Source organism: Onychostoma macrolepis, chromosome 20 (genome assembly GCF_012432095.1).
Source record: "Onychostoma macrolepis isolate SWU-2019 chromosome 20, ASM1243209v1, whole genome shotgun sequence".
NCBI lineage: Eukaryota > Metazoa > Chordata > Actinopteri > Cypriniformes > Cyprinidae > Onychostoma > Onychostoma macrolepis.
The window spans coordinates 24143075-24168566 of record NC_081174.1 but is presented as its reverse complement, the minus strand read 5'-3'; the positions used below and the strand labels follow the sequence as shown (position 1 = coordinate 24168566).

At 36.7% G+C, this 25492-nt stretch overlaps 2 protein-coding genes across 3 annotated transcripts; one reads left to right on the top strand and one right to left on the bottom strand.

Annotated features, from left to right (window-relative positions):
* The first annotated feature begins 3211 nt into the window (after positions 1-3211).
* On the top strand, positions 3212-21154 carry trim54 (tripartite motif containing 54). 2 transcript variants are annotated; one of them, XM_058755117.1, is made up of 8 exons: positions 3217-3601; positions 5500-5666; positions 8745-8919; positions 10860-10955; positions 11675-11908; positions 13606-13628; positions 16071-16195; positions 16319-21149. In XM_058755117.1, the coding sequence occupies exons 1-8, from the start codon at positions 3434-3436 to the stop codon at positions 16405-16407; spliced, it is 1077 nt and encodes a 358-aa protein (XP_058611100.1). In that variant the 5' UTR covers positions 3217-3433; the 3' UTR covers positions 16408-21149. The 2 variants fall into 2 exon arrangements, 1 of the variants encoding a protein (XP_058611100.1); XR_009267519.1 differs by lacking the exon at positions 13606-13628 and having other exon boundaries at positions 3212-3601; positions 16319-21154.
* A 190-nt stretch (positions 21155-21344) lies between these two features.
* Positions 21345-25439, bottom strand: uts1 (urotensin 1). The gene is made up of 2 exons (XM_058755125.1): positions 24795-25439; positions 21345-23630 (listed from the first exon to the last, which is right to left on the bottom strand). Exon 2 carries the CDS (start codon positions 23606-23608, stop codon positions 23171-23173), a length of 438 nt encoding a protein of 145 aa, XP_058611108.1. The 5' UTR covers positions 23609-23630; positions 24795-25439; the 3' UTR covers positions 21345-23170.
* Positions 25440-25492: the final 53 nt, after the last annotated feature.

Below are 25492 nucleotides of genomic sequence, written 5' to 3'. Positions count from 1 at the left end.
TGGATGCAACCCCATTATCTAAGGCTGAGTTCATAATATAGCATGACCTAGAGTGCTTTTTTTGCTGTTCTATAAGCTACAATAACAATATTAAAGAGATGGTTCACCCAAAAATAAAAAATATTATTTACTCAGCTTTGTAATTTCAAATCTTTATGCATTTCTTTTATCTGAGGAACACGAAAGAAGACATTTTGAAGAATGTTTGTAACCTAAAAGTTTTGGTTACCATTGATTTCCATTGTATAAAATGGAAATACGATCTATTCCATTGTATGGAATTTAAGAGATTTAATTAGAGAAGTAACCAAGTGAAGGTGGACAGTGAACAGTGAAAATGATCATTGGAAATGAAGCGTGAAACTGATTTGACCTAACACATTGATGTCACACATAAGAAGCCTTAAATGGATTTTAAAATTTGAATGATGCACAATGCATTGCATAGCTGCCAACCTCCAACATTTAATTTCATAATAGTATTTTTTGAGTTTCATTTATTACAGCAGTCAGGACCCTCTGGCTCACGAGCCACACCTGGCTGGAAACATATACTTTTATTGAAACCGGTGCTCTGCTGTGCCAAAAGACCTTTCGCAACATTTCACCGTGTACTTTCTTTTTTGCCGCACAGAACTGTATGTGCTATAAATGTGTCATATTTATGTATGATAATCAGCACTGCTTTCAGTGGGCAGGACTTTTTGAAGTTATTAATAAAGAAACATGACTGAAGGAGAAAGTAAGCGTGCTTGATATTAAAAAAGAAATATTAAAAGCACAATTAGCCACAAAAGAGAACTGAAACTGACAAGATGCTTTCTGTGTGCGTTTTGTCTTCTGTAACACGTCAAAAACAAATAGCTACTCTCAGTGATGTCACAAGGACACGTGTTGTAAAGATTCGCATCTTCAGTCTCAAATATCAGTTGAATTCTCTCTCGAGCTCAGTGTGTATGTAACTGCAAGACAGAAAGGTCATTTCAATACCAACGGTCGAGTGAAGTTTCCTTCATTTGGGTAGTCTGCAATGCAATTCCTGCGAAGGACTTGTCGTGTCTGCTGCCTTACCCCTCCACAACGTATAGGGGGAAGAGCATTTTGTTTTTTTATGATCTGACAAACAGACATTCACCAAAACAATAACCCATATCCCTGCTGAAAAAAACAATAGAACCCTGCCCAAAACACAATAGAAAATGTAATGGTTATAATGGTAATTGTAATGGAAACTATAATGGTGTCTACTTGTATGTGATGGATTCTATTGATGGGATGTTAAATCCTATTGAAAAAATGCCCAAAACACACTACAAAAAGGAATTTTTTAATGGTTTTACTGGAAAAGGCTAATGGTTTACAGTGGTATTTTAATGGAAACCATTGGAATTTCTGTGATGGTTTCTATTGGGCTTCTATTGTTTTTTTTTAGCAGGATTATAACTGAAATAGACCACATTCTACATTAAAACATCACCAAAACAAGATTGTTCAGCCTAGAAAACTTAATTAACCATACAAAAACCATTTGCATAATGCCTACACACTTTCTAAACCAGGGCCTGTTTTACAGGGGTGCACCCTCAGTTGAAGCTGTAATAACAGCTCTCTAATGCTGTTCACGCTCTTGCAGTGTCAAAGGTTTCTTGAACAATCAAACAAGAGAAAGAAAAAAAGTGTCAAAGGTTTCTATTTATGTGTTTACATTTGAGCAATGTAGCCAATCAAAGACATAGTGTTGATTTCTTGTAGGTAATGGCCAATCAGAGGCATTTAAGTAAGAATCCACTCACCACTCACTTTTTTTTTTTTCGTCCAGTACAAGCTCGCGAATCCATTCATTACAACAAACAAAGCATAGACATGATGTAAAGAAGAGATTTGTTTTGTAACAGAAATAAGACAAAATGGTAAGTAGTCACATAAATGCAGTTGATGTAAGCCCTGTTTAAGCGCTGTGCATTGTTCTTCACTCATTCACTCACTAATACAAACACATGAAGTGGTCATGAACAGAAATAAAAATTCCCTTGATATTTTGATATATAAGAGGTCATTGCGCTATCAAAACATTCTGCAAGTTTCAGGACTCTAAACTTTCTCAGTCTAAAAACAGCTTATATTGAAGCCAATCTGCCAAAACGACAGGTTTTGGAATGTGCCACTTTATGACGTAATAGTGTGGTTAACACTTGCTTCTATGCCTCTGTCTGTTTAGCCCCGCCCACCGATTCACGCAAGTAAGTAAATGACAAATTCTACACACAAACCAAACAGCAAAGTTTATTTGATAAACTCTATTTTTAATCAAGTGCCAGACCCCGTCAGTAAGAACCTAATCCTTTGTTCACTTCATTTTACTGCAGATTTGTTTACAAACAAGACTTAATCGATGCAGGATTTTCAGAAAGACTGAAACTAAAAGATGATGCTGTGCTGACTATAGTAATCCGATAGTAATGTCGCACCACACAAGTGTGAGTAACTGTTTTCATTACTTGATCACTATTGCTTTGTCTGTTATTACAGATCGTTTGATATGTATTCATGTGTTTTTAATCTAAAACACAGCAGTGTCCATCTAGGAAGGATGTCAGTCAAACATACACAACTATTAGCCAATTATACCAGTGGATGTTGACTTCCGAATCTACAATCCGCACATGCCAATTCAAATGGAGCGTTCCAAAAAGGGGGGTCAAAACAGGACAGAATATTCTAAATACTGTTTTTTTTTTTTTTTTTTTATGTAAAATCTTGTGGACCTCAGAGAACAGTACAAAAAACCCCCAACAAAGGCGGTTCATGACCCCTTTAAAATAACATTACACAATTTTTACTGTGGGTCTTTTGGAAAAATGCATTAACAAAAAATGATTCTAAAAAAGGCTCTTTGGTCAAAAAAGGTTTCCGACCTCCTGATTTAGTACATGGAATATGTGAACATTTGGTTTGCAGGTATTCTATTATTTTCATGGCATCCAGTGACAGAACTCAGGGTGTGTGTTCAATGCGCTTAGATTTTGTTTTAAGTGTCTTATGTCATCGGCGCCAGCTCAGGCCCATGGGCCAGTTGTCCCACTAGCCTTTGAGCCACACACACCAGCTGCTCTGTCTCCTCTTGCCAGCCCATACCACTTTCTGCTCAAGTTACCAGAGATAACACAGCACAGAGGAATCTGTCCTCCTACCCCCTCTCTCTCACTTGGCCCTGGGCCCCTGCGATAGAGCACTAAGTGGGGACTTTTAGTGATATCAGGGGGTGTGCAGTTTGGACAGTAATCCAAGCCAGTTCAAACAGCCCAAATATATCCACAGTCACTCTGTGGTTGGGGATTGAGTGGACATGTGGATGAAGACTGGCGCTAGAATAAAGACCAAAGAATAACAGAAGCAAAGAAAGTTTAGAATCTCTGTTTTATCTTTGTCTGGGATGAACTTCACTTTGGGCTTCAAACCAGCGATGGGAGACTCAAGTTCAGTGGAGAACTTGGAGAAACAGCTCATTTGCCCCATCTGTCTGGAGATATTCACCAAGCCTGTGGTCATCTTACCCTGCCAGCATAATCTCTGCAGGAAGTGTGCCAATGATGTTTACCAGGTATTGGTTTATTCCTAATATAGTGAGCTAATGTCCTATTTTTCAGGTTGAACAATCATTCTCTTTGCAGCATCCAGAAACTTCATTAATATAGAACTGTTCAGTTTGTAGTCCTAAACCCTGGAAGATAATCAACATTTTCAAGCCATCCATTCCCTCTAGAATTCCTAATGGGCTTTTGCAATTTATGAGTAAAATAAGTTCTGATTTTACTAATAAATACATTGCAGATATGCTCACTGAATATAAACCTAACAGACCACTCAGATCATTAGGATCGATTTAGTTAGAAATACCAAGGGTTCATACAAAACAAGGGGAGTCCGCTTTTAGTTATTATGCTGCCCGCAATTGGAACCAGCTTCCAGAAGAGATCAGATGTGCTAAAACATTAGCCACATTTAAATCCAGACTCAAAACTCATCTTTTTAGCAGTGCGTTTGTTGAATGAGCACTGTGCTACGTCCGAACTGATTGCACTGTTTTTTTATGTATAATCATTTTCTATTCTTAACTGTTTTAAATTCATTTTAAATCAATTTTTATATAATTTCCTTGTTTTTACTATTTTCTTTTACTCCTCGTTTTTATTGTTGTGATTATTTTTTTATTGACTATTTCACTTCCTTTTATGTAAAGCATTTTGAATTACCACTGTGTATGAAATGTGCTTTATAAATAAACTTGCCTTGCCTTGCCTTGTGGTTCAAATAACTTGAAGAGAGTTTCACATTTTGTTCTACAACATATGTTACCTCCGATTAGCCAACATGTAAGTTGCTTACAACAAATACAGCTACCATAACAACTACCGTAAGGATGTAAATTCTTATGAATTGGGCAACTGTTGTAGTCCTCATGTACAAACTTGTTAGCATTAGGTTTTTAAAATGATTAAGACAGCTGTGATGGTATTGAAAACAGCCAGATTGCAATTAATAATAACATAACCTAAATTTTAGACACAATATTGACAGTTACGTTATCTATTTTCGCTGTACTAAACAAAATCAAAGTAAAATCAACTTCATATCTGAGCAACAGCGGTGTTTTGAATAAATGAATCACCTGAGTGAATGATTCAACAATGACTCATGTGTTGTTCCTGAATGAATCTGTGCTTTTGAGCGAATCGGTTGAGTGAATGATTCATGATTCACTCAGTCGTTGCCGTCACCTAGTGGCATATCGATGTAATCTGCAGAAAGGGCCGCGAACATGAACCGTCCGCTGCACAGTCAATCAAATCCAAGAACCTAACCGAAGTAGCTGTTGTGTTGACACCATGATGGAACGAATGTTGATAATAGTTATCGTAGGCTCTGCTTGGGCTTTATTTGAGTTTATTAAATTTGCTGAAGCTATTTTTAGAAGCTCTAAATACCATATTCCTCAACCTAATTTACTTTAAAAGTCATTTTATGAGTTGAATGCCGAATTGTGAGAATGAAACAAGACCTCAGAGGCCCACAGCAACTGTCAAATAGAGATTAATGATCCATTTAGCCGTTCTTATTTGTGCCAAATCTCTTTTACTTTGCTCCTCTGAGGTATTAGACTAGTCATCTCATCATCAAGAAGAGGTTCAGCTTTCAGTGGAGCCATTAGTATTCCCTCTGAGTGTAGTGGATGCCATTGGGCCAGACTTTAACACGACTGAGCGCTGCTATCCATCCATAATTATTCTCATCTTTTACTTTCAACAATTACCCGAAGATAACTGACAGACAAATTATAGTTTGCTGGGCAAAAGTATCCATTCGTTCACCCATTAATTGGCCACAAGCATTGCCTTTAACAGCAGGTCTGCTCTTTTCTTTATTACATAACAATATAAGTTTATTTCATTATTAACTATTTTTTTATTTTATTTTATATCTTATCCTTCAATGATTCAGGCCTCCAACACTCTTTGGCAAAACCGGGGCCCTGTATCTACAGGGGGACGTTTCCGCTGCCCGTCTTGTCGTCACGAGGTGTTATTGGACCGGCACGGTGTATACGGCCTTCAGAGGAACCTGCTAGTGGAGAATATCATTGATATCTACAAATCAGAGTCTACCAGGTTAGTTTCAAATTAGATGCCTCTCCAAAGTGCTGTTTTCTGGACCTGTTCCGCACACCAAGAACAAGCATTTCTGTTCTGGAAGCGCTGATATGAATGATAGCTATTTGTTGTACATACTTCAAAGCAGTCTTCTCTGTATAGAGACCCAGCAATGCCCTGAGCTGTGTAGCAAAAAATACACTGTATGCCAACAAATTTTAATTGTGTTTCAAAAGTCTTGTGACACACCACTACCCGACACTTGTTCTGTTTCATCAATGAGGCTTAAATTCTGTGTAGTGACACAAATATGTGATTTACCCGTGTGTGGGAGATTTTCTGCCACGTCACGTAAACGCAACAGAGACATGGGACCTGAGGCTCTGGTGACTGCTCCAATCCTTTGCCAAACCACTAAATATAACTAGGACGCTTTATCCCTGTGGCAATAAACAATGTGTCATGAGACCTTCCATGAAAAATATGCGTAATTGGGTATAATAAGATAGATAGACTTTGAGGTCTTTTGTAACAAACGCTCAGGTGTTTATCATGAATATATAATGCAACATGGTTTTTAGTGTCTTTGACAAAAAGCAGGTCACCTGAATATAGAGGTTGTTTCAAAGACACAAAAGATCAAGTGTGCGTGTATTATAAAATAGATTCTATATTTATAAGAAAAATTTAAATATTATTGAAATTAAAAGTGACTATATTTCCTTACTTAATATACCTTCCCCGTACATTATTTTAAAGAAAAATAGTTTATCTTTGTAACCTTTCATCTATCCCGTTCTTTCTGTCTTTCTTTCTTCCTATTCTGATCTCAGCTATGTCTAGTCTTCTTTTTAAGTATAAATCATATACATTTGATTTTTTTGAGGATTTGTGTTTTAAAAAAGAATAAAAAATGCCCATGGGCTAAGAAAAATAAATCTTATGCTATTTTAAGTACCGTATTGTCCCGAATATAAGACGACCCTGATTATAAGACGACCCCATTTTTCCAGATGTACCTGTTGGAAAAAGGCTTTTTGAAAACCAAATCTTGTTTTTTGTTTTGTTTTTTTCTCTCTCTGTAAAACACATTTATTCTTAAATTATTTTCATATTGCATATTTTTCCAATTCTAATTTTTGTTTTGAAAGTATGGTAAATACTGGTAAAATGTACCAACAATGACATTGGAAAATTTTGATATACCATTGAAATAACAGGTAGCCCATCTGAATTATATAACAATTAGGCTATCCAACTCATAGTAGATTACCAAAATGTTATTATCAGTAGACGTGAAATCTTATTGCAGTCTTCAAATCTGGGTACTGTGTTATGTTTTAAAATCACTTACAGAGGAAGTTTGTTCCCATCAGGCTAACATGACAGTCACGATCATGCTGCTGTAAGCTTTTCTTTTTCATTTGTTTTCATTCGCGATCTTTACAACACACATTACATTACATATTTCATGGCACACTCGTTTTATGCGTTTTTGGCGCCACCTATTGTTGTGGGTGTATTATTGACATGTCAAAGTCTAGACCCTGAATATAAGACGAACGCGTTTTTTCAGATGTATTTCCAAGGAAAAAAACATCGTCTTATATTCGGGTCAATACGGTAAATGTGTTTTGGTTTATGATGATTATTATTTAAAAACAAGACAAAAATGATTATTTTACAAATATTATTGTAATTTGGCTCCATTCAAGTATGAAATTTCCAATTTTTTTGTGTCCAGCCAATTGATTCCCTTCACTTATATATTTATTTAGGTTTCACTCTGAAATACATTACATTTTACAAGTAAAATGTCTTATATTTATATATTTTAAGGTATTTCAAGGAGATTTCAAGAATATTTTCAGACATAATTTTTATTAAATATATCTTATACAAAATATAAATATCCATGCATATCCAAAAAATATATCCATAAGATTTATGTTTTGAGATCACTTACAAAAAAAACTAAAAAGTATAAATAGATTATTTTAACCTATATTTACGATCACTCTATCCACCCTAATATGGTTTTCTATGTAACTGCCTTATCAGCAGACATCCACTGGATGGCAGTCTTTCATAAACAGTCTTTGTTTTGAACCAGCCTGCTGCCAACACACTGCACATACAAACCGTCTCTTTCCACTTGACAAGACAGATCAAGACAGATGCTTGTTGAAAAGGTCTGTGTGAGTAATCTGTTCATTTTAGGACAGAATATCATATTAGTTGCATCAATCACTTTTAAATGCAGTATCTGCTGTAAATGCCTTTAACATCAAATTTTCGCATCAGCTCCCTTTATAGTGATTCACCTCAGGGGAAGTGATATTGCACCTCTTCAGTCACAAAGAAAGAATGCTGGTTGTGTGTAGTTTATCATTACATACACATTTAGACGGGTATAAGCATGTCGTTCGCTATTCCAAGTTGAATTGAGAATGTCTTTTAAAATATGAATTTCAATTGCGGTAGCAAAAAGGATGATTTTAATTTAGGTCATTAAAAAATTACTGTTGTTTTAGAAGAGATCCCTTATTTATTTTTATAAAGTTATGTTAATATAATGAGCTAGACTTTTCGTAGTGGTGTATGGTAAAACTAAAAGGAAAGAAAAAAATTTGATTGCTGTAAACTTAGTTTTATGGTATTGAGCTTTTAAAATTTGGGGAAATATGCTGCTCAGTCAAGAAAAAATATACTGTATATTTGAAGGTCGGTTTCTGTACAGACACATACCTTAAAATCTCTGCTACAAAAAAAGGTATTGTTTGAAGCGATTATTGCCCAGAAACAATAGACAATTAGGTTTTTACATTTTGTGACAACATGCTCCAATAGTATGTTAGTGGTGTTATTAAACAGAAATTATATGATTGTGTATTTATTTATATATTTTTATATAATCTATTTATATATTATTATGTTTTTATTATTATAATTACTATTTCCTCTGGAACAACTCGTTGTCAGTGCCTTGCTAAAGGGCACAGTTATGATAGCTCACATTTGCAACTTCTTATTTACCAGTGCAAATCTTTAACCTTTACGTCATACCATAAATCTATTTCTGTTCTGACTCTACAGGCCACTCCTGCCCAAAACAGAGCAACAGCAGCTGATGTGTGAACAGCATGAGGAGGAGAAGATCAACATCTACTGCCTCACCTGTGAGACACCAACATGCTCCATGTGCAAAGTGTTCGGGGCTCACAAGGACTGCGATGTGGCCCCGCTGCCAGACGTCTACAAGAGACAGAAGGTAGAGGATTTGTACAGTGTCTTCATCAACCAGACAATTTGGTTTTACTTTGTTTGTTTGGTGTAAATGACCTCAGAAAAAATCACAGGCTGCTCTGAGGCTGTGGTGTGACGCTGTGAACCAGACAGATGTGTGTATAACACGCTACCCAGCAGGTTTCACACATTGCACGGAGCTCAATCTCTCACACCCACCCACATGTGAACACACATACAGACCACCAGCAGCCCTGGCTTCTGCCTTAAACAACAGCTGCCTTATATAGACCGTCCTTCCTTTTTCAGTTTTCCTTCCTCTAATTTGTCTAACAAACAAGATTTTTACATTTTCAAAACAGATTAATCATGTAAATTATTCAAAGTCGGGTTTAAAGGAATAGTTCATCCAAAAATAAAAATGTACTTATCCTCAGGCCTCAGGTTTGTTTCTTTATCAGAACAGATTTGGAGCAATTTAGCATTACGTTACTTGCTCACCAATGGATCCTCTGCAGTGAATGGGTGCCGTCAGAATGAGAGTCCAGACTGCTGATAAATACATCACAATAATCTGCAAGTAATCCACACAACTCCAGTCCATCGATTAACTTGTGAAGCTGCGTGTTTGCAGGAAACAATTCCATTATTAAGATATTTTTAATTTCGAACCATTGCTTCCGGCTAAATATGAGTCCTCTCTTCAAAACATAGCTTTTTCCAGTGAAAAACTAATCTAATCTGAATCAGGAGAGAAATCTACGCAGACCAAGCGTTGATTACAAGTGAAAACTGTCTAAAACAGTTCTAAATAAATATATCAGTGGATTTTGAAGTAAGAGGACAGTAGGGGATGAACGTTTTCACTTGAGGAAGTGTTATTTTGAATTATGGACTTGTAAGTTGAAATGCCTTGAGGGATTTGTTTCATTCAAACATACAGCTTTTTGCTTTATAAGACATTAATTGATGGACTGGAGTCATGTGGATTACTTGTGGATTATTGTGATGTTTTTATCCATTGTTTGAACTCTCATTCTGACGGCACCCATTCACTGCAGAGGATCCAAGTGATGTAATGCCAAATTTTTCCAGACCTGTTCCAATGAAGAAACAAAATTAACAGGACAAATGTGTTTCAGGATGCACAAAAAAAAAGCATGTAGCATCACAGCAATTTTCTCACTTTCAGATGCATTCTTGACCTCATGGTATTGAGGTCTTGACCTACTGCACCTCTTGTGGTATGGCTAGTAATGAAGGTCTTCGTACCAGGGTGCAACTGGCCCTGAGAAATGAGTCATTCCTCCCTGTTGTGTTTGAGTCATAGCAGCTTCTTCTGGTCTTTACTTTTTTTGTCTCTCATTTTTGTCCTCCATAACTGCCTGTTCTCAGCTCTCTCGCTCCCTTCAGCAACTACCAGATGAACAATGACTAAACCTACCAGCCTTTCCCAATAGAAAACCATGTGCATGGTGGACACCATATGTTGATCTGTTATTTGCAGTGTTCCTATGCTGAAGGTCAGTTTCACTTACAGTACATCTACTTCTGTGGCTCTTGGTTTTGAGGTACTGTACCTGAATGATGTAACGCTCCAGGGTCGTAGGGTGGTTGATGCCCAAACCGGCTCCCAAAGAGCCATAATTTCTGCCAGGTGGCTATGATGACATTTTCTCTTTTAGTCATGGCCCACTATAAAAAGTGAATCACTCATTTCAAATGCAAATCAGCAAAGTATGATCAGTCATGGTAACATTCTTACAATCTCGGCCTTTAGTTCACATGCTGTTCTCTTGTTTGTAAGTGTGGTTCTCACAAGTTGAATAGCCAAGTCTGACATGGCTTTCTTGTGAAAGATGACACGTTGAGCGCATTGGTCATGTGTTTTCTTTCTTTCTTTTTTAAATTTTTTGTATGAGGTCCTGTCCCATTTTAGGTATATTCTACTCTGTTTTGTCTCAGACAGAGCTAAGTGATGCCATAGCCATCTTGGTGGCCGGAAATGACAGAACACAGGCCCTGATCTCACAGATGGAGGATATTTGTAGGACAGTCAAGGTGAGAAAGAAATGGTACAGTAAACCACAACAATTATGATATTGTGTCAAAGGACTGGGTGATATATGGAATATTCATAATATATTCATTATATTTATTGCATTAAACATTTTGAATCTGCTTGGCTGCAATGGCTCTTAAGTTATAATGATGGATCCTCTGATTCACCATTTTTAGCCATTTCAGACCAAATACATAGATTAAATCAAAATATATATCAAATACAGTCAAGTCAAGCATTATTTTTAAAGCACATCTGTAGTTGGTCCAAAGTGCTACAGTATGAAATAGAATGAGAAAAAGAGAAAGAAGTACACAATCAATCAAAGTAAATATACATACAATACATCCATCAATGCATATAAAACACAACTTTTTTTTTTTTTTTTTTTGGAAATATAATTTTAATTTAGCAAGGCTACATTAAACTTATCAAAAAGGACATAATGTTACAGAAGACTTCTATTTGAAATAAATGCTATTATTTTGAACTTTCTATTCATTCTTTCAAATTTTTTTTCTGTGTGTGTATATGTATATGTATGTACATATGTGTATTTTATTTTGCTCAGCCTTAGCCAATGATGATAAACTATTGTATTTAAAAATTATAAATAGTTTAACATTTTAAAAAATATGTAAATATATTTTAGAAGCTATTGGTGATTTAAATGTTACTCTTAATTCAATCTAAAACAGCCACTGGTAATCTTTTGTAGGAAAATGGTCACCGGCAGATGCAGTACATCTCTGATAAGTTTGATGAACTTTACGCCATCCTAGAAGACCGCAAAAGGGAACTAATAGAGACTGTCGGCCAGGAGCAGGACCAAAAACTGGGCCATGTGCGCTCCCTTATCCGTCGCCACGGAGATCACTTGGAGATGTCCGTCAAACTTGTAGAGACAGCCATCCAGTCCATGGAAGAACCTCAAATGACTGTGTTCCTGCAGGTACAACAAGTGCTCCTCCATGGCACTGGTGCCATGATGCTAAAAGTATTTATTACACTCTTAAAAAATAAAGGTTCCAAAAAGGTTTTTTGCGGCGATGCCATAGAACTATTTTTGAAATGCCTTTCAGTGAAAAGGTCTAAGAAATTTTTTTAAATAATATTTTATTAATCTAAAGAACAATTTTCCACTATATAGAACCTTTTGTGCAATGAAAAGGTTCCATGAATTGTAAAGGTTCTTCATGGAAACATCAATACCAATAAAGAACCTTTATTTTTAAGAGTGTATGAAGTTTATAATAATCTCTAAAGGGTGCGTTCACACTTGTAGTTAGGTTCTCTTGGTTCGTTTGGTCCGGACCAAAAAAAGAAAACGATTCATTTCGTTCAGCATTCACACAGGCATTTTTGACAGCAAACCTAAAGATAACGAAACTAAAGGCATAGTCATACGTTCACAACCTGATTGGTTGGGTTGAATGACATATATTTCGTAAAGGAACTTACAGAATACCTTAAACAAAAGGTGTGTTTGTCTTAAAGCGGCGCTGCGAAGACCAATTGGTGTATGACATCAAAGTACCCATTCACCAATTGGTCTGCTCAGCGCCGCTTTAAGTCAAAAACACATAATGTCTTCTGCTGGATTAAACGTGCTCATTGTTGCATGTACATATGATTTTATTTTACCACCTACATATGATTTTATTTTTACCATGATTTTATTATTTTCCAGGTTTGCGCTCTTCTCATTTTGTTTTGAATATACCACTTGTTCCGCGTCGTCAATTCATGTCGCATAGCGTTTAGAAGTATTTGGTCTGTGTTGCATTCATATTTCATTCGAACTGCACCAGAGTTTGTTTGGAAGCGGACCGAGACCCATCTTTTTGTGTATAACTTAGAAAAGTAGCACACATTTCCTTAACAAGCCGCATGATATGAGCTATCATTTATATCTGAATAGTACGCCAAAGCTGAATACTTAAAAGTATCTAGATTTTCAGCCTCAAAGTAGTTTGCAAAGCTATTACCGTGTCTCAAATGGTCACTTTCTATGTCTAACTTACTCAAACCTCTGGCGTCAGTGATCGATAGCGGTACAGGTGCTTGTGAACATCTGACGTGGTCTTATTGAGCTGTGTGGAGCTAATGCTGCAACACCTCACCGGGGATGCTGGCAGCAGAGCCTGTCGCTTTTAGAGCCCCCAGAGATGCTTGATGCAAATGATCCAGCCTTTGCATATGCTGTTTGCTGATTGACACTGGGCCTGTTGCTACATTTCAAGCATCCTTTAATGACAAGGCCCGGGGGGGCTGACATTGATTAGCAGAACCTCACACAGCTGGAGACCCCTGTCCTTTGACTAGTGGCTCAAACGGTCAATACTTCACCACGGCTGAGAGCTGCGGACTGCAGAAAGAGACTTTAAACGAAGGTGATGGAGAGGTGTAATTGTTTTTTGAAACAGCTTTCAATATAAAGTGGCAGCCTCAGGTGCAGCACTGCTATTTTTTAACTAGCACTTCTCAACGCAAACAGAGTGTCAAAATAAGCTGCATAACAAGTGCCGGTGATTTAGTATGTGCCCTTTTTTGTGTACGCAGTGAAACTCTGATGTAGAGGACTTCAGGTTTTATGTTTTAATCTGCTGCTAGTCCTAAAATGAGTGTACTTCTTTGCTGTTTTCACAGAGTGCAAAGGAAGTGTTCAAGAAGTAAGTGTGAGTGATGTGTTTAGGACTGTCTTAAAGGGATAGTTCACCCAAAAAATCATTTTCTCATCCTCATGTCATTCCAAACCTGTGTGACTTTCTTAAAGGGGTCATATGATGCTATTTTAAAGATCATTATTTTGTGTATTTGGTGTAACAGAATATGTTGACATGCTTTAATGTTAAAAAAAACACATTCTTTTTCAAATACTGTACATTATTGTAGGTCCTCTATGCCCCGCCTCTCTCAAACATGTTGTTTTCAACAAAGCCCTTCATTCCGACAAGCGCAGTCTGCTCTGATTGGCCAGCTGACCCAGTGCATTGTGATTGGCCGAACACCACAAGCACGCGTCGGAAATGTAACGCCCCTTACCATAATCACGAGCTTCAGCTTTCAAAGTAAATATCAAGACGGTTAATAATGTTGTTAGTTTTACCATCAGTTCAAGCCCGAAAGGGCAACAGAGTCGTGTGACAGACACAGTGATGATGCAGTACACAAGCCGTGGTTAATACAGCTGACGTGCTATGATTTCTGACAGGCTGTTCACTCTGCTGTGATGTGACCCTGTTCCCCTCACACACACGCACACAACGCGTTACTCTACGCTGCGCAAAACTCCGCATTTGAACAGTCAATAGCAAATACTAATAACAAAACATACTTACAGTCGCTGATTCAGAAGCGCCAGATTGTCATAGCAAAGTCGGAATTGACCCATTTTTTTTTTAGAAATAGCCATTGTGCACAGCCAGCATTGTACTCTCTTAGGTTCACAAAACTGTCGTCCATAAAATGCGTTGCACAAATTCGTGTTTGAATGAGGCGTTTTAGCCCGGTCTGGATCAGCCTTCTCTTTTAGACAGAATAAATCCTTTTGTGGGAGACTTTGAGCTTTGTAACTCTTCAGACCTTATACATGCATAAACAACTACATAACACACTAAAGAAAAGGAAAACAAGAAATCGCAACATATGACCCTTTAATGACAGAATTTTTATTTTTATGTGAACTGCCCCTGTAAACTAAACCATATTCAGCATGTGTGCTTCATCAATAACTGATGCCTCCTAAAGACTAACAATCATGATTAATAACCTCACAGGCAATGACTCAACCAGCCTCCCACCCCAACAACCCACTGTATTATGCATTGGTTCATAACTTTCATCTGTCTCAGTATTGTGGGAAATATTCTGTACTGTAGGTTTTGAAATCCCTTATGCTACAATTTATTTATTTTCTGTTCACTTCTGAATTTAGTTGAGCTCCAAATGCTTATTGTGTAGACTCATTGAACATGTTTTGTGAATAATTTCATGATTTCACTGAATTTAAACATTTCATTAACCCTCAAAATTGTGGGGTCGGTAGGATATTTTTGAAAGGCTCCTCTAAAAAAAAAAAATTATCGTAAAACAATTGTCTTTACTGTCACTTTTGATCAATCTAATGCGTCCTTGCTGAATAAAAATATTAATTAAAAAAAGAAAAGAAATAAAATCAAATAATAAAGAAAAGAAAAGAAAAATATACAAACCCTGTATATTCTTTTATACTGTAGTGTATGTCAAAAGAAATAGAATGATGAAAGAATTATATGTAATCTGGATTATGTAATCAGGGGCCAGTTGCATAAGCATAGCCTCTATGTTAAGACTGTGTTTTAAATTTGTTTGTTAAGTTTGACAAACTAGCAGTTATCAAAGGGGTAATTGGTCTTATTTTTTGCATTTAACTTAGACTAATCTACAATTTAATGTAACTCAATTTAAAATATTATGGCCAGTCTCAAATAAAAAAATTAGATGACTAACTTTTAAGACTAGTCTTAACCTTTTATGCAACTGGCCCCAGATTCCAAAACTAAGAAATTGTAATTAGATTATATTACATTTTAAAATGCTCATAATCAGATTACAGTTACTTTTTTATGGATTACATGATTACAAATTATTCACACAATGGCAGTAAATTATTCATAATTCATTAATTATGTCAATGCATTACTGACAACAAATTTCAGCATGTAACAGATTACACAATTTGTAAGTAATCCACCCGGCTCTGATCACAGGTGTGTCCTTCAGTAAATGCAAGCTTTCCATTGATGCCGCTAGACAAACGTGTTGCCTCCAAGAAGTAACTTTCTTGTTTGTAGAATGAAACTTTATGCAGTGTGTGCAATAACATATGCATCAGCATTCATCACTTTTTCCCCCAAAACCTCTAACTGTTTAGAAAAATGCTTACGCTTACAACACTGTCTAGCTGTGTCTTATGTTTCATGCTTCCCTCCACCTGCGGAGACGTCGCGTGGTGTCTCGTGCACCTGCGTCACGAGCAGCCGCAGGGAGACGGAGGAACGGGACCTAATGCTATCCGTCACTTTTATATTTGTCCGAGTTCCGCCGTGACTTCACCGCTCTGTCCTTGACAGAATCACAGACACTGCCAAGGCTTCCAACATTGAGCGGACGGAGGCGGGCTACGAGAGCATGGCCCACTTCATCATCAACACGGAGGATGTGGCCGACATGCTGAGAGGCATCGACTTCCAAACAGGTAACGGCTTCACAGCTATGACGACACCATCTTTGTCACATATACATTCATGTCTATTTGTGTCTGCAAGTTGAAGTTGCATTGTGGTATATTTAGAAAATGAAGCATGTACTTTTGTTGCAGGTGAAGATGGGGAAGACAGCGGTGATGAAGCCCCTGAAGACCTGACCACCTCACCTGGTCAGACTGGTGAATCAGGGAGACTCGTATAACTTATTTTTAAACCCAAGGTTAATTTCAAAGATGATGTTTCCTTAAAGGAACGGTTCGCCCAAAACGAAAATTCATTTAGTCACCCTAATGTTGTTCTAAATCTGTCTGTCTTCTGTGGAATCTAACGCCAATGTTCTATTGGATGGACAAAAAAAAAATTCAGAAGTCCTTTAAGGGGTTTAGACTTTGTTACATGTTCTAACTTTTATTTATGTTCATGATGGTCTGAAAACCATTTTGAACTGAACTCTATAAAGCCTGCCAAATCATATTTGATACTCCAATTTTTAAGGACTCTAAATGATCCATACTTTGCCGCTTTTTGTCATCTATTTAGCAAGTACAAGGCCTTTTAGTATAATTCTGAAAACGTCCACCGTCTGGTACATGTGTCTTTTTGCTGTACAATATTGCTGTGAAATCAGATTTTTATAAAGTAAACGTAAGAATCATTTTAATGTTGTGAGTAATATTTAAAAGTGAATACTTAATGGACTGAAGCAAGTAGGTTTGCTTGATTATCCACACGTCATTTCTTTTTTAGAAAAATGTGAGTATCGAATATGATGCATCAGGATTTTGACTTTTAGTAAGGTTTATATTTGCAAATCTCTCAATCATCATTGCGTCGTATTATATGCTGTGCCCCCCACAATACAAACTACAGAGCTTTGATCATAAAATTAAACATTTAAATATCATCTTCCTAAAACATTATTGGAAGATATAGAGTGATGACTGATTTAGATACATTTTATGGAAGTAGTCTGTTATTCTGTTTTGAAAATCTTATTGATTTACTGTACATTACAAGCTATTAGAATTTGGACTTACTTTTTGGCCATATAAATATCAGCAACAGCACCAAATTGCTTATTTTCGCCCAGTTTGGGCTTCACCCTTTTTAATCCTCAAGTATGAGCTCCATATTCTCCTATATCATATTATATGAGGCATAAAAAGCCTTATGTATCAAATGTGATACTTAAGAAAAAAACACATGCAAACACAAAGATTATTTCATATGTCAGACTTTACAGGGTTAAACTATTACCGTGAATCTGCCAGATCATGCAGACGTCCCATCCTGATGACGTGATGATTCTTGGCAACATTGACACTCATTGTGTTGAGTACACTCGTCATCTCCCAACAAACCCTATTAAATATTCGCTGACTAAAGCCTCTGTAAGGCCACCATAGACACTTGGATCTGTTTTATTCTCTTTTATAGACATGAAATACTTAGGACATACTGTATGAGGACACTAAAGTCGCACTTAAAAAATGTAAAAACAGTGTATGCCTTTGCTGTATATAACAAAAAATAGGACATTATTTTAAAGAAATATAGCAAAATATACTTTTGAAGTAAAAGATTTCACAAAAGTTTGTTTTTAATTATAAATCAATAGATAGTGGATTGTTCAGAACTAAATGTATTAAATAACATTTCAACATTAAGGGTCACCAAAGGATGCAGAGCTCCAAAATGAACAAAAAGCACCTTAAAATGATTTCTTCAAAGAGAAAACAGGCCAAAATTGAAGTTGTTATTCATAGAAACCCGTAATCTCTACTGCATCTCTTAATTAATTCTTAGTCAGTGCTCCTTTTCTTGTCTAAATGCATTGATTTAAATTTCAATCTCTTCCTCACTCCCTTGCTTTCAAGCTTTCATATGGCCTTAGTGAACTAGAGTGCACAAGTAGACTAATTAGACTAATTAATATATATTTTATTTGACACTTTTCTAACATTTTTTCTGAAAATACAAAACAATACAGAATCCCACAAACTGTGAAAAGAAGAAAAATAAAAAAACACATGCACCAGATACAGTAAAAATACAAACCATAAAGCCTTACTTAATCAGAAAAACGGATTCTTTCAAGCTTGAGGGCAGCAACCATCTCAGCCAACCATTTATGAAAGCTGGGTGGTAAAGTGGACTTCCAATCCATCAATATCACCCTTTTAGCCACCACCATACCAAACATAAGAGACAATTTCTGAGAATGTGTCAATGCTAATGTATGGTCAGAACATCCAAACAAAGCTAATTCAAGATCTGGACTGATGTCTTCTCCAAAAACATTTGAGTACCACTGAAAAATATTTTTCCAGAACTCAGAAATCTCAGGGCAAAACCAAAAAGTATGAGCATGCGTCCCATCCGAGCTCCTACATCTATCACATAGTGGGAAACTGAAGGGTAAATTTTATTGAGTTTAGTCTTGGTATAATGTAACCTATGCAGCACTTTAAACTGTATAAGTTGTAATCGTGCATTAATAGAGCAGGTATGAACACGTTTCAGGCCCTCCTCCCAGATCTCTTTGGAAACATTAATTCCAGTTTCATTTTCCCATTCTACTTTAAGGTGATCTGAAGACACTGCAAAATGAGAGACGAACAAAGCAACAAACTGAGTCACCAAGTGTTTGCTCATAGGAGATTGTCGCAAAAAATTATACAAATCATGATCTTGTGGTAATTCCTGAAACTCAATAAAAGAATGTTTTATAAAGTGACGCACCTGTAGATAACGGAAAAATGATGACTGAGAAAGATCAAAGAGTTTACACAAGTGTTCGAAATTTCCTGTCTATATAGAAGTCCTTAACTGTGGTCAGTCCTTTGCCTCTCCACAATGAGAATACCTTGTCCGACTGGCCAGGTAAGAAATTATTGTTATCGCAAATGGGCAGGTGTACTGAGGGACATGTAATATTCAAAGCAGGAGTTGAGCACAACAAAATTTTTACATTGAGGGATGCAGTTTTAGAGAAAAGAATAGCAGCTAAGGAGCTACCAACAACTGACCGAGCCTCCACATACAACCATTTGGGTTGTGAATCCATCGAACTGTCAGCAGCTTGGTCACTCATCTGCCAAAACATCATAGCCCTGGCATTAGTGGCCCAGTAATAATGACGGAACACCGGTAGCGCTAAGCCACCTAACTCTTTCGGCTTCTGCAAATGGGCCTTAGAAATTCTATGCACTTTATATCCCCAGATAAATGGCAAAATGACAGAATCTAATTGTTTAAAAAAAGAATGTGGCAGATACACAGGAAAGTTCTGAAAAAGATAAACAAAGCGAGGCAGAGAGACCATTTTAATGGCATTGACCCGACCGATTAAAGATAATGGAAGAGCCCTCCATTTATCAATAGATAATTTTAACTTATTTATGGCTTCTGTGAAATTTACCCTAATAATATGTTTACAATTTTTTGGGATGACTAACCCTAAATAAGTAAAGTGATCCTCTGAAAGTCTAAAGGGTATTGACCTCAGAAACTGAGCATCCAGCCCTTCACCCAAAGACAAATATACTACATTTGATGTGATTTATTGATTTAGTTAGTCGTTTTTGAAGCTCAACAGCCCCTGATCACCATTCACTTTCATTATGTATTTGATCATTTTTGTTTATCTTTGTAATGAATCAGTCATATTTGGGACAACATGTGGGTGAGTAAACATACAAAACTTACTAACCAAGGTGTAAAAGAGGCATACTACAAACAGGGCTTAACTTGGTAAATAGCATTTGCTCAAAAGACATTTCCTCTTTGAACCGTGGGTATCCTGTCTTGCAGGGGCATCCCCACCTGTGCGTGCTTTCTTTAAATAACCGTTCCTTTTACTTCATTTTAAAGGTCAGAAACCTCAGTTAATCAGGGCAGCGTGGGCCAGGACAGCATGCAGCTTTCTCTCTGGTTCTTTACTGATCTGATAGGACCGTGTGTCCGTACAGTAAGAGCAGTGTTGAGAACAGGGCTAAATCGCAGTGGCATGCCCTCGGCTTCTGATGGTCCGTCCGCCCCCACCTGCGCTCGAGCCATGAATCTACATCCACCAATTACTTAATAACCGCTCGTCTCTGTGCCACCAGCTAGGATATATGGCAGTGCAGATATATGACACGTGCTCACAGACGCTGACCTTGTCACTCGTGCTGGCAGCCCACTGATCAATTCATGGAGGGAAAGAGAGCGAGAGAGTCATTCGGTCTGGGTACGTGCTCAACAACTCCACACATGGAGTGCTTCCACTCGGAATGAGGATGGATCTTATTTTGAGGACGTGGTGCGTCACAAGCTGACGTACCGGCCTTCGCGTAATTGAAAGCTGTAATTCTTCCTAGAATAAGAGGATTTTTTTGGGGTGTCAGAAGCAGGATGGAGAGCCAATCCTCTCCATCAGGATGGATGAGATGCGACTTGTTTAACAGTTACTTGATCTTAATATAAGTTTGCTTTCTTCGTTTTATGCTTAAATGGCTTTAGATATGAAAAACAAACAGTTTACGTAACATGCAGTTTGCACAATGGCACTTCCTAAGAAATGAGTGTTCAGTCAACATACATTCTTGCCAATGCAAAGCACGCACTGTCCTCTCCCACTTGCCCCATTTATGACTAAAATAGACTCGGTGTAAGTGGAAGATTATAGAAGACTTAACTCGTATATTTTATTTTTCATTTCCAGGGTATTTCCTGTGCTGATTTAAGAGAGACTATAAGGAGGAGGTTTTCTTTAATCCTTTCAACATGGCAAGAGCTTCTTTCATCTGGTATTTTGTGGTCCTAAAACTCTGAGCTATAGTTCAGTAAGAGGAATTACAAATGTCTTCATAGCTTCTATATCCTGGATGTTTAAAACTGTTTATGATGCTATTTTTGGTCTTTTTTGATCTTAAAATGAGCTGAGGACTTAGGAAATCAGAACACATTTGTGGTATACTTATATATATATATATATATATATGCAAATTACCATTCAAAGGGGTCAGTAATTTAAAAAAAATATGTTTTTGAAAGTCTCTTATGCTCACTAAGGCTCACTAACTATTTTAATATCTTTTAAAGTGTAATTTAAATAGCTGTATATAAATAGAAAAACTGAATTGAATCTTTATTTAAGAATAGAAAGTCCAATAGAAAAGCATTTTTTTAAGTCAATGTAAAAGTGTTTAATAAAAGTATTTAATGCTTCCTGGCTGAATATATTTAAAATGATATTTTTAGCAAATACAATCTTACTAAAATCATATTCATCAAACTTTGAATGGTAGTGAATATACATATATATTTGGACAACCCAGATGTTTATTTTATTTTTTTTTTGTCATTTGTTTGTTTGTAGCTTTATAGTGTATTTTTCACTTTCAAATAAAGATGCTTCATATTTTCAAAAGTGGTGAATGAATTGGATGACATAGACAGGCTAATAATTCTACATTTATAAGATAACCACTTATTTAAAAATAGTGATAAATCACTACCTAGATCAACTAGTAGAATCACATGTAAAAAAGCTTTTTGGATTAATCCTGTTACAGCAATTCATTTCATGCATGCAACATTTCAAAAGAACGCACAGCAGTTTCCATAGTGGCATCTCACCTGTTACTCACCACTTGTGTTTTTATGTTCTGTGTGACGTTAATGCCTGTGTAAATGTCAGTGAAGCTGGCTTCCTATAAACCTGTCTGCTGTGATCATTACCACTTTTAATGGGTGATAATGAGATTTACATGTTTGCAGTTACTTGTAAAAGGCATATAGTCTCATTTATTTCTGCAGATTCATGTTCAAAATACAAAGTCATGTTTATGCATTTAGGTGCAATATATATGTAATTTACATAATGATAAGCAATATACAATGTACAGTATATCTCAAGCACTTTGTAATATTGTCCAACATTATTGTCACAAAACGTGGGTAAGCCTCTTGGTTGAAGTGCTACAGATCATTGTTTCCCACCATGTGAGGAGAACATACTTTTGCACTTAGTATACAGTGAGCATCTGGCATTATGTGTGTGGTAAATATTGGTAATATTACCAAAGTATAGCATTTTTATGTCATGAGAGAACACTCCCGTTGGCAAAGTGAGAGGATGCGACCAAACCAGCCGAACAGAAATTAGTCTTTACAATGGCCTTTTCTTTTTACTTCATTGAGAATAACTCAATCCTAATTAGCAGGATTTGTAATGTTTTAGTAATACTTCTTCCATTTATACACATTTGAAAAACAAAGGTTCAAAAAGAGGGCTTTCACAGCAATGCCTTCTAAACCTTTCAGTGAACAGTTCTAAAAAGAACCTTTAAACGTTCTTCATGGAACCACCGATGCCAATTAAGAACCTTTGTTTTTAAAGAGTGTAACTCTTAAGTAGGAGGCCAATAACTGTAAACACTCAAAGTCAATTGTAGATTGATTCGTTTCTCGATTTGGTTACGCGTGAACCACCCTGACTGATCATTTGCTGTGGGCAGAGGTCCTGGTAGGTCTGTTGTGGCTCTTGCATGTGGTTCCTGGTTCTGAAATGGTCCAGAGGTGATGGAGACAGCAGCAGGTCACCAGAAACTCTTCTGGTGAACAGATAGATGCCACTCTTAAAAATAAAGGTTCCACATAACCCTGATGCCACAAGTGAACCTTTTAGAAGAACTTTTTTTTTCTTTTCTGTAGTTCTTCATGTTGGAACGCAGAAACCAATAGAAACCTGATCTGAAGAACCTTTTTTTCCATCTCCAAAGAACCTTGGCCAACTCAAGAACGAGAAGGAGGTTCTTTGCAGTGGCAAGGAACCACTGAAGAACCTTTATTTCTAAGAGTGTGGGTCAGCAGGAGGCATCGGTGAATGTCATATGCTTTAGCGAGAGTTTGGGGGTGTGAAAGAGTGCATTGAGCTTGTTCTTTACTCGCCGATCGAAAGCATCATCGTGGAGCTACAGCTACTTCCCAACCTCATCTAGATATTTGCGGTTCAGTTCCGCCTGTTCCCTTTGATTCTCGATCCGCGCCATTTCGATCATGTTTCTCAGCAGGTGGAAGGTGAGGTCGATGGAGATCGGAGGATCGTCGTTCCGTTTGGAAAACTCCGTGAGCTCCTCTAAGCTGTTGTCCTCGTGAGGAGAGCGCAGCTGCGCCGTGGGGAAGTGCGGGAGATGCAGGACACCGCCTGCCTTCTGCGCTCCGAGGTTTCTTTGCAAATACTGAAGGAGTTTTTCGCCCACGAGGTAGGACACGGCGTCGTCTCCTGCCCTGTTTAACAGCACGTCGTCTAGCTGGCTGTTCATGAGGCTCAGGTCGCGGGGTCGACAGGTGCTCAGCGGGATGTGGGTGGTCAGTAAGACTGAAGTTATGAGCAGGACCAAAGGGACGGGCTTCATGCTGGACACAGCAGCGCGCTTCCTGAGGGAAACAGCCAGGTGTGTTACTACAGCGGCGCGCGTTCAAATCAAACCAAAGTTTAGTACACAACTAGGCCTACACTGCAAAAGTTTCGTTTAAAATACAAATTTGAGATTACGAAATGAGCTATTTTTATATTTTGTCAAATCTGATCTAAAAGTTTGTGTAGGCTACAGGCCTAGAGCTGATGTAAATGACAAAATTCAGATCAAACTTTTTAAATTAAGTACATATATTTAGTATTGTAGTAAACGCAAATATAAAAGTGACAAAATTGAGATTATGAAACGAGTTGTTTCGTATATTTTTGTTAAATTAAGTACAAGCTATTAACTGTGCAATATAAGTTTTATTTATATACATGATTTAAAAAAACAAAGTAACCTGTGTATATATTTTTTAGTAAATATTACTAAATAGTGCTAATATAAATTACAAGATTGAGATACAAGTAGTTGCTTTTTAATATATTTTTATATCAAGTATATAAATGAAAACTAAAAAAAAAATATATATATATATATATATATATATATATATATAAAAGTGCTAATATAAATTTACAGGATTTTAAAATGTTATTTTGATTTATTCGAATAAAAAATGTACCAAAATACTAGTATAAATTAATAAACAATTATTTTAAAAATGATCTGGCTAAAAGATAAAAGAGTTGGCTGTTTTTAATTAAACATTAGATAAATGTACATATAAAATAGACTTTTGTATTTTATGTGCAACATTACAAAATATCGTCAATATAAAGTATATAAACCGCATGCATCAGCTAAAATCGGTGATAAGTTTAAAGAATTTGCATCTGAACTTACAAAGCAAATAAATATCAAATAAATTATTGAATAAAAGTAAAACAAACATGATCACTGTTTTGCGGTTAAATAACTATAATATGTATATAAATATAACATCGTAATAAATAACACCATTTTTAAATAAAATGCGTAAAAACAAACAACTGAAGTAATACTTATCGACTTTAACAGCTAAATAAACCGAATCTTGAAATCAGACGCCATGCAATCAGCTCACTCAATGAACAATAATGACAGTCCTGTACAATATCAACACAAAATCTCATGCTCGCAGCTAAGCTTGAATGGCCTCAGTCAAGAAGTTGAAAGCAAGTCATATAAGGTAACTTACTCGGTCGTCTTCTGTTGCTTCAAAAGTACTTGTAAGGAAGAGTGTTTGCAGACAGACTGGAGTGGAGCTCCTGGAGCTCAATGGTTATATACATCACACACCGCTCCATTGACGTCAGTCGAGCTGCATAAACTGCTTGTAAATGAGGCAATTCTGAACTGAAACGAAGAGTGGAGTAAAGGACCTGTACATCCGAAGGACAAAGTGAGACGTTTCGTTATCTCTCCAAAGTTTTCAATCAGAAAACATCATCTTGATGTTGTTGCAAAGTCATTGGTTTCAAAGATAATATATCCAAAGTTGTAACGAAAAGGAAATCAGTTCATGTTTTTATTGGTCCTTTGACTGTTAAATCACTTGTTTTTTTTAAATGCACCTGAGCAAAATGAGCTAAGGAGCTGCTGTCGTGATGGATTTCTGCATGGCTGCTCATCTGTGGTCTGGAGGAGAGCAGAAGCGCGACGGGGACACGAAAGCCTCCGTCTCTGTCCAAGGTGCTGAAATTCTTCAAGACGCAACCAGACCTCATTCATTGGCTGGATCATCTATATATATATATATATTATTGACTGCAACAATAATGGGAACTGTAAATGTTGTACTTATATTTTTATTAAATGATTTCTGTTTCATATAAAAATAGGGCTGATTTGAAAATAATTTGTCTAGAATTACTGTATAGGAGCTAAATTCACAGT

Excerpts from the sequence above, each read along its gene's own strand:
- trim54 (XM_058755117.1), top strand. The coding sequence starts at position 3,434 with ATGAACTTCACTTTGGGCTTCAAACCAGCGATGGGAGACTCAAGTTCA. Across the intron at positions 3,602-5,499 it reads GTGCCAATGATGTTTACCAG|GCCTCCAACACTCTTTGGCA; the intron begins GTATTGGTTTAT and ends TCAATGATTCAG. Across the intron at positions 11,909-13,605 it reads AAATGACTGTGTTCCTGCAG|AGTGCAAAGGAAGTGTTCAA; the intron begins GTACAACAAGTG and ends CTGTTTTCACAG.
- uts1 (XM_058755125.1), bottom strand. The coding sequence starts at position 23,608 with ATGAAGCCCGTCCCTTTGGTCCTGCTCATAACTTCAGTCTTACTGACC.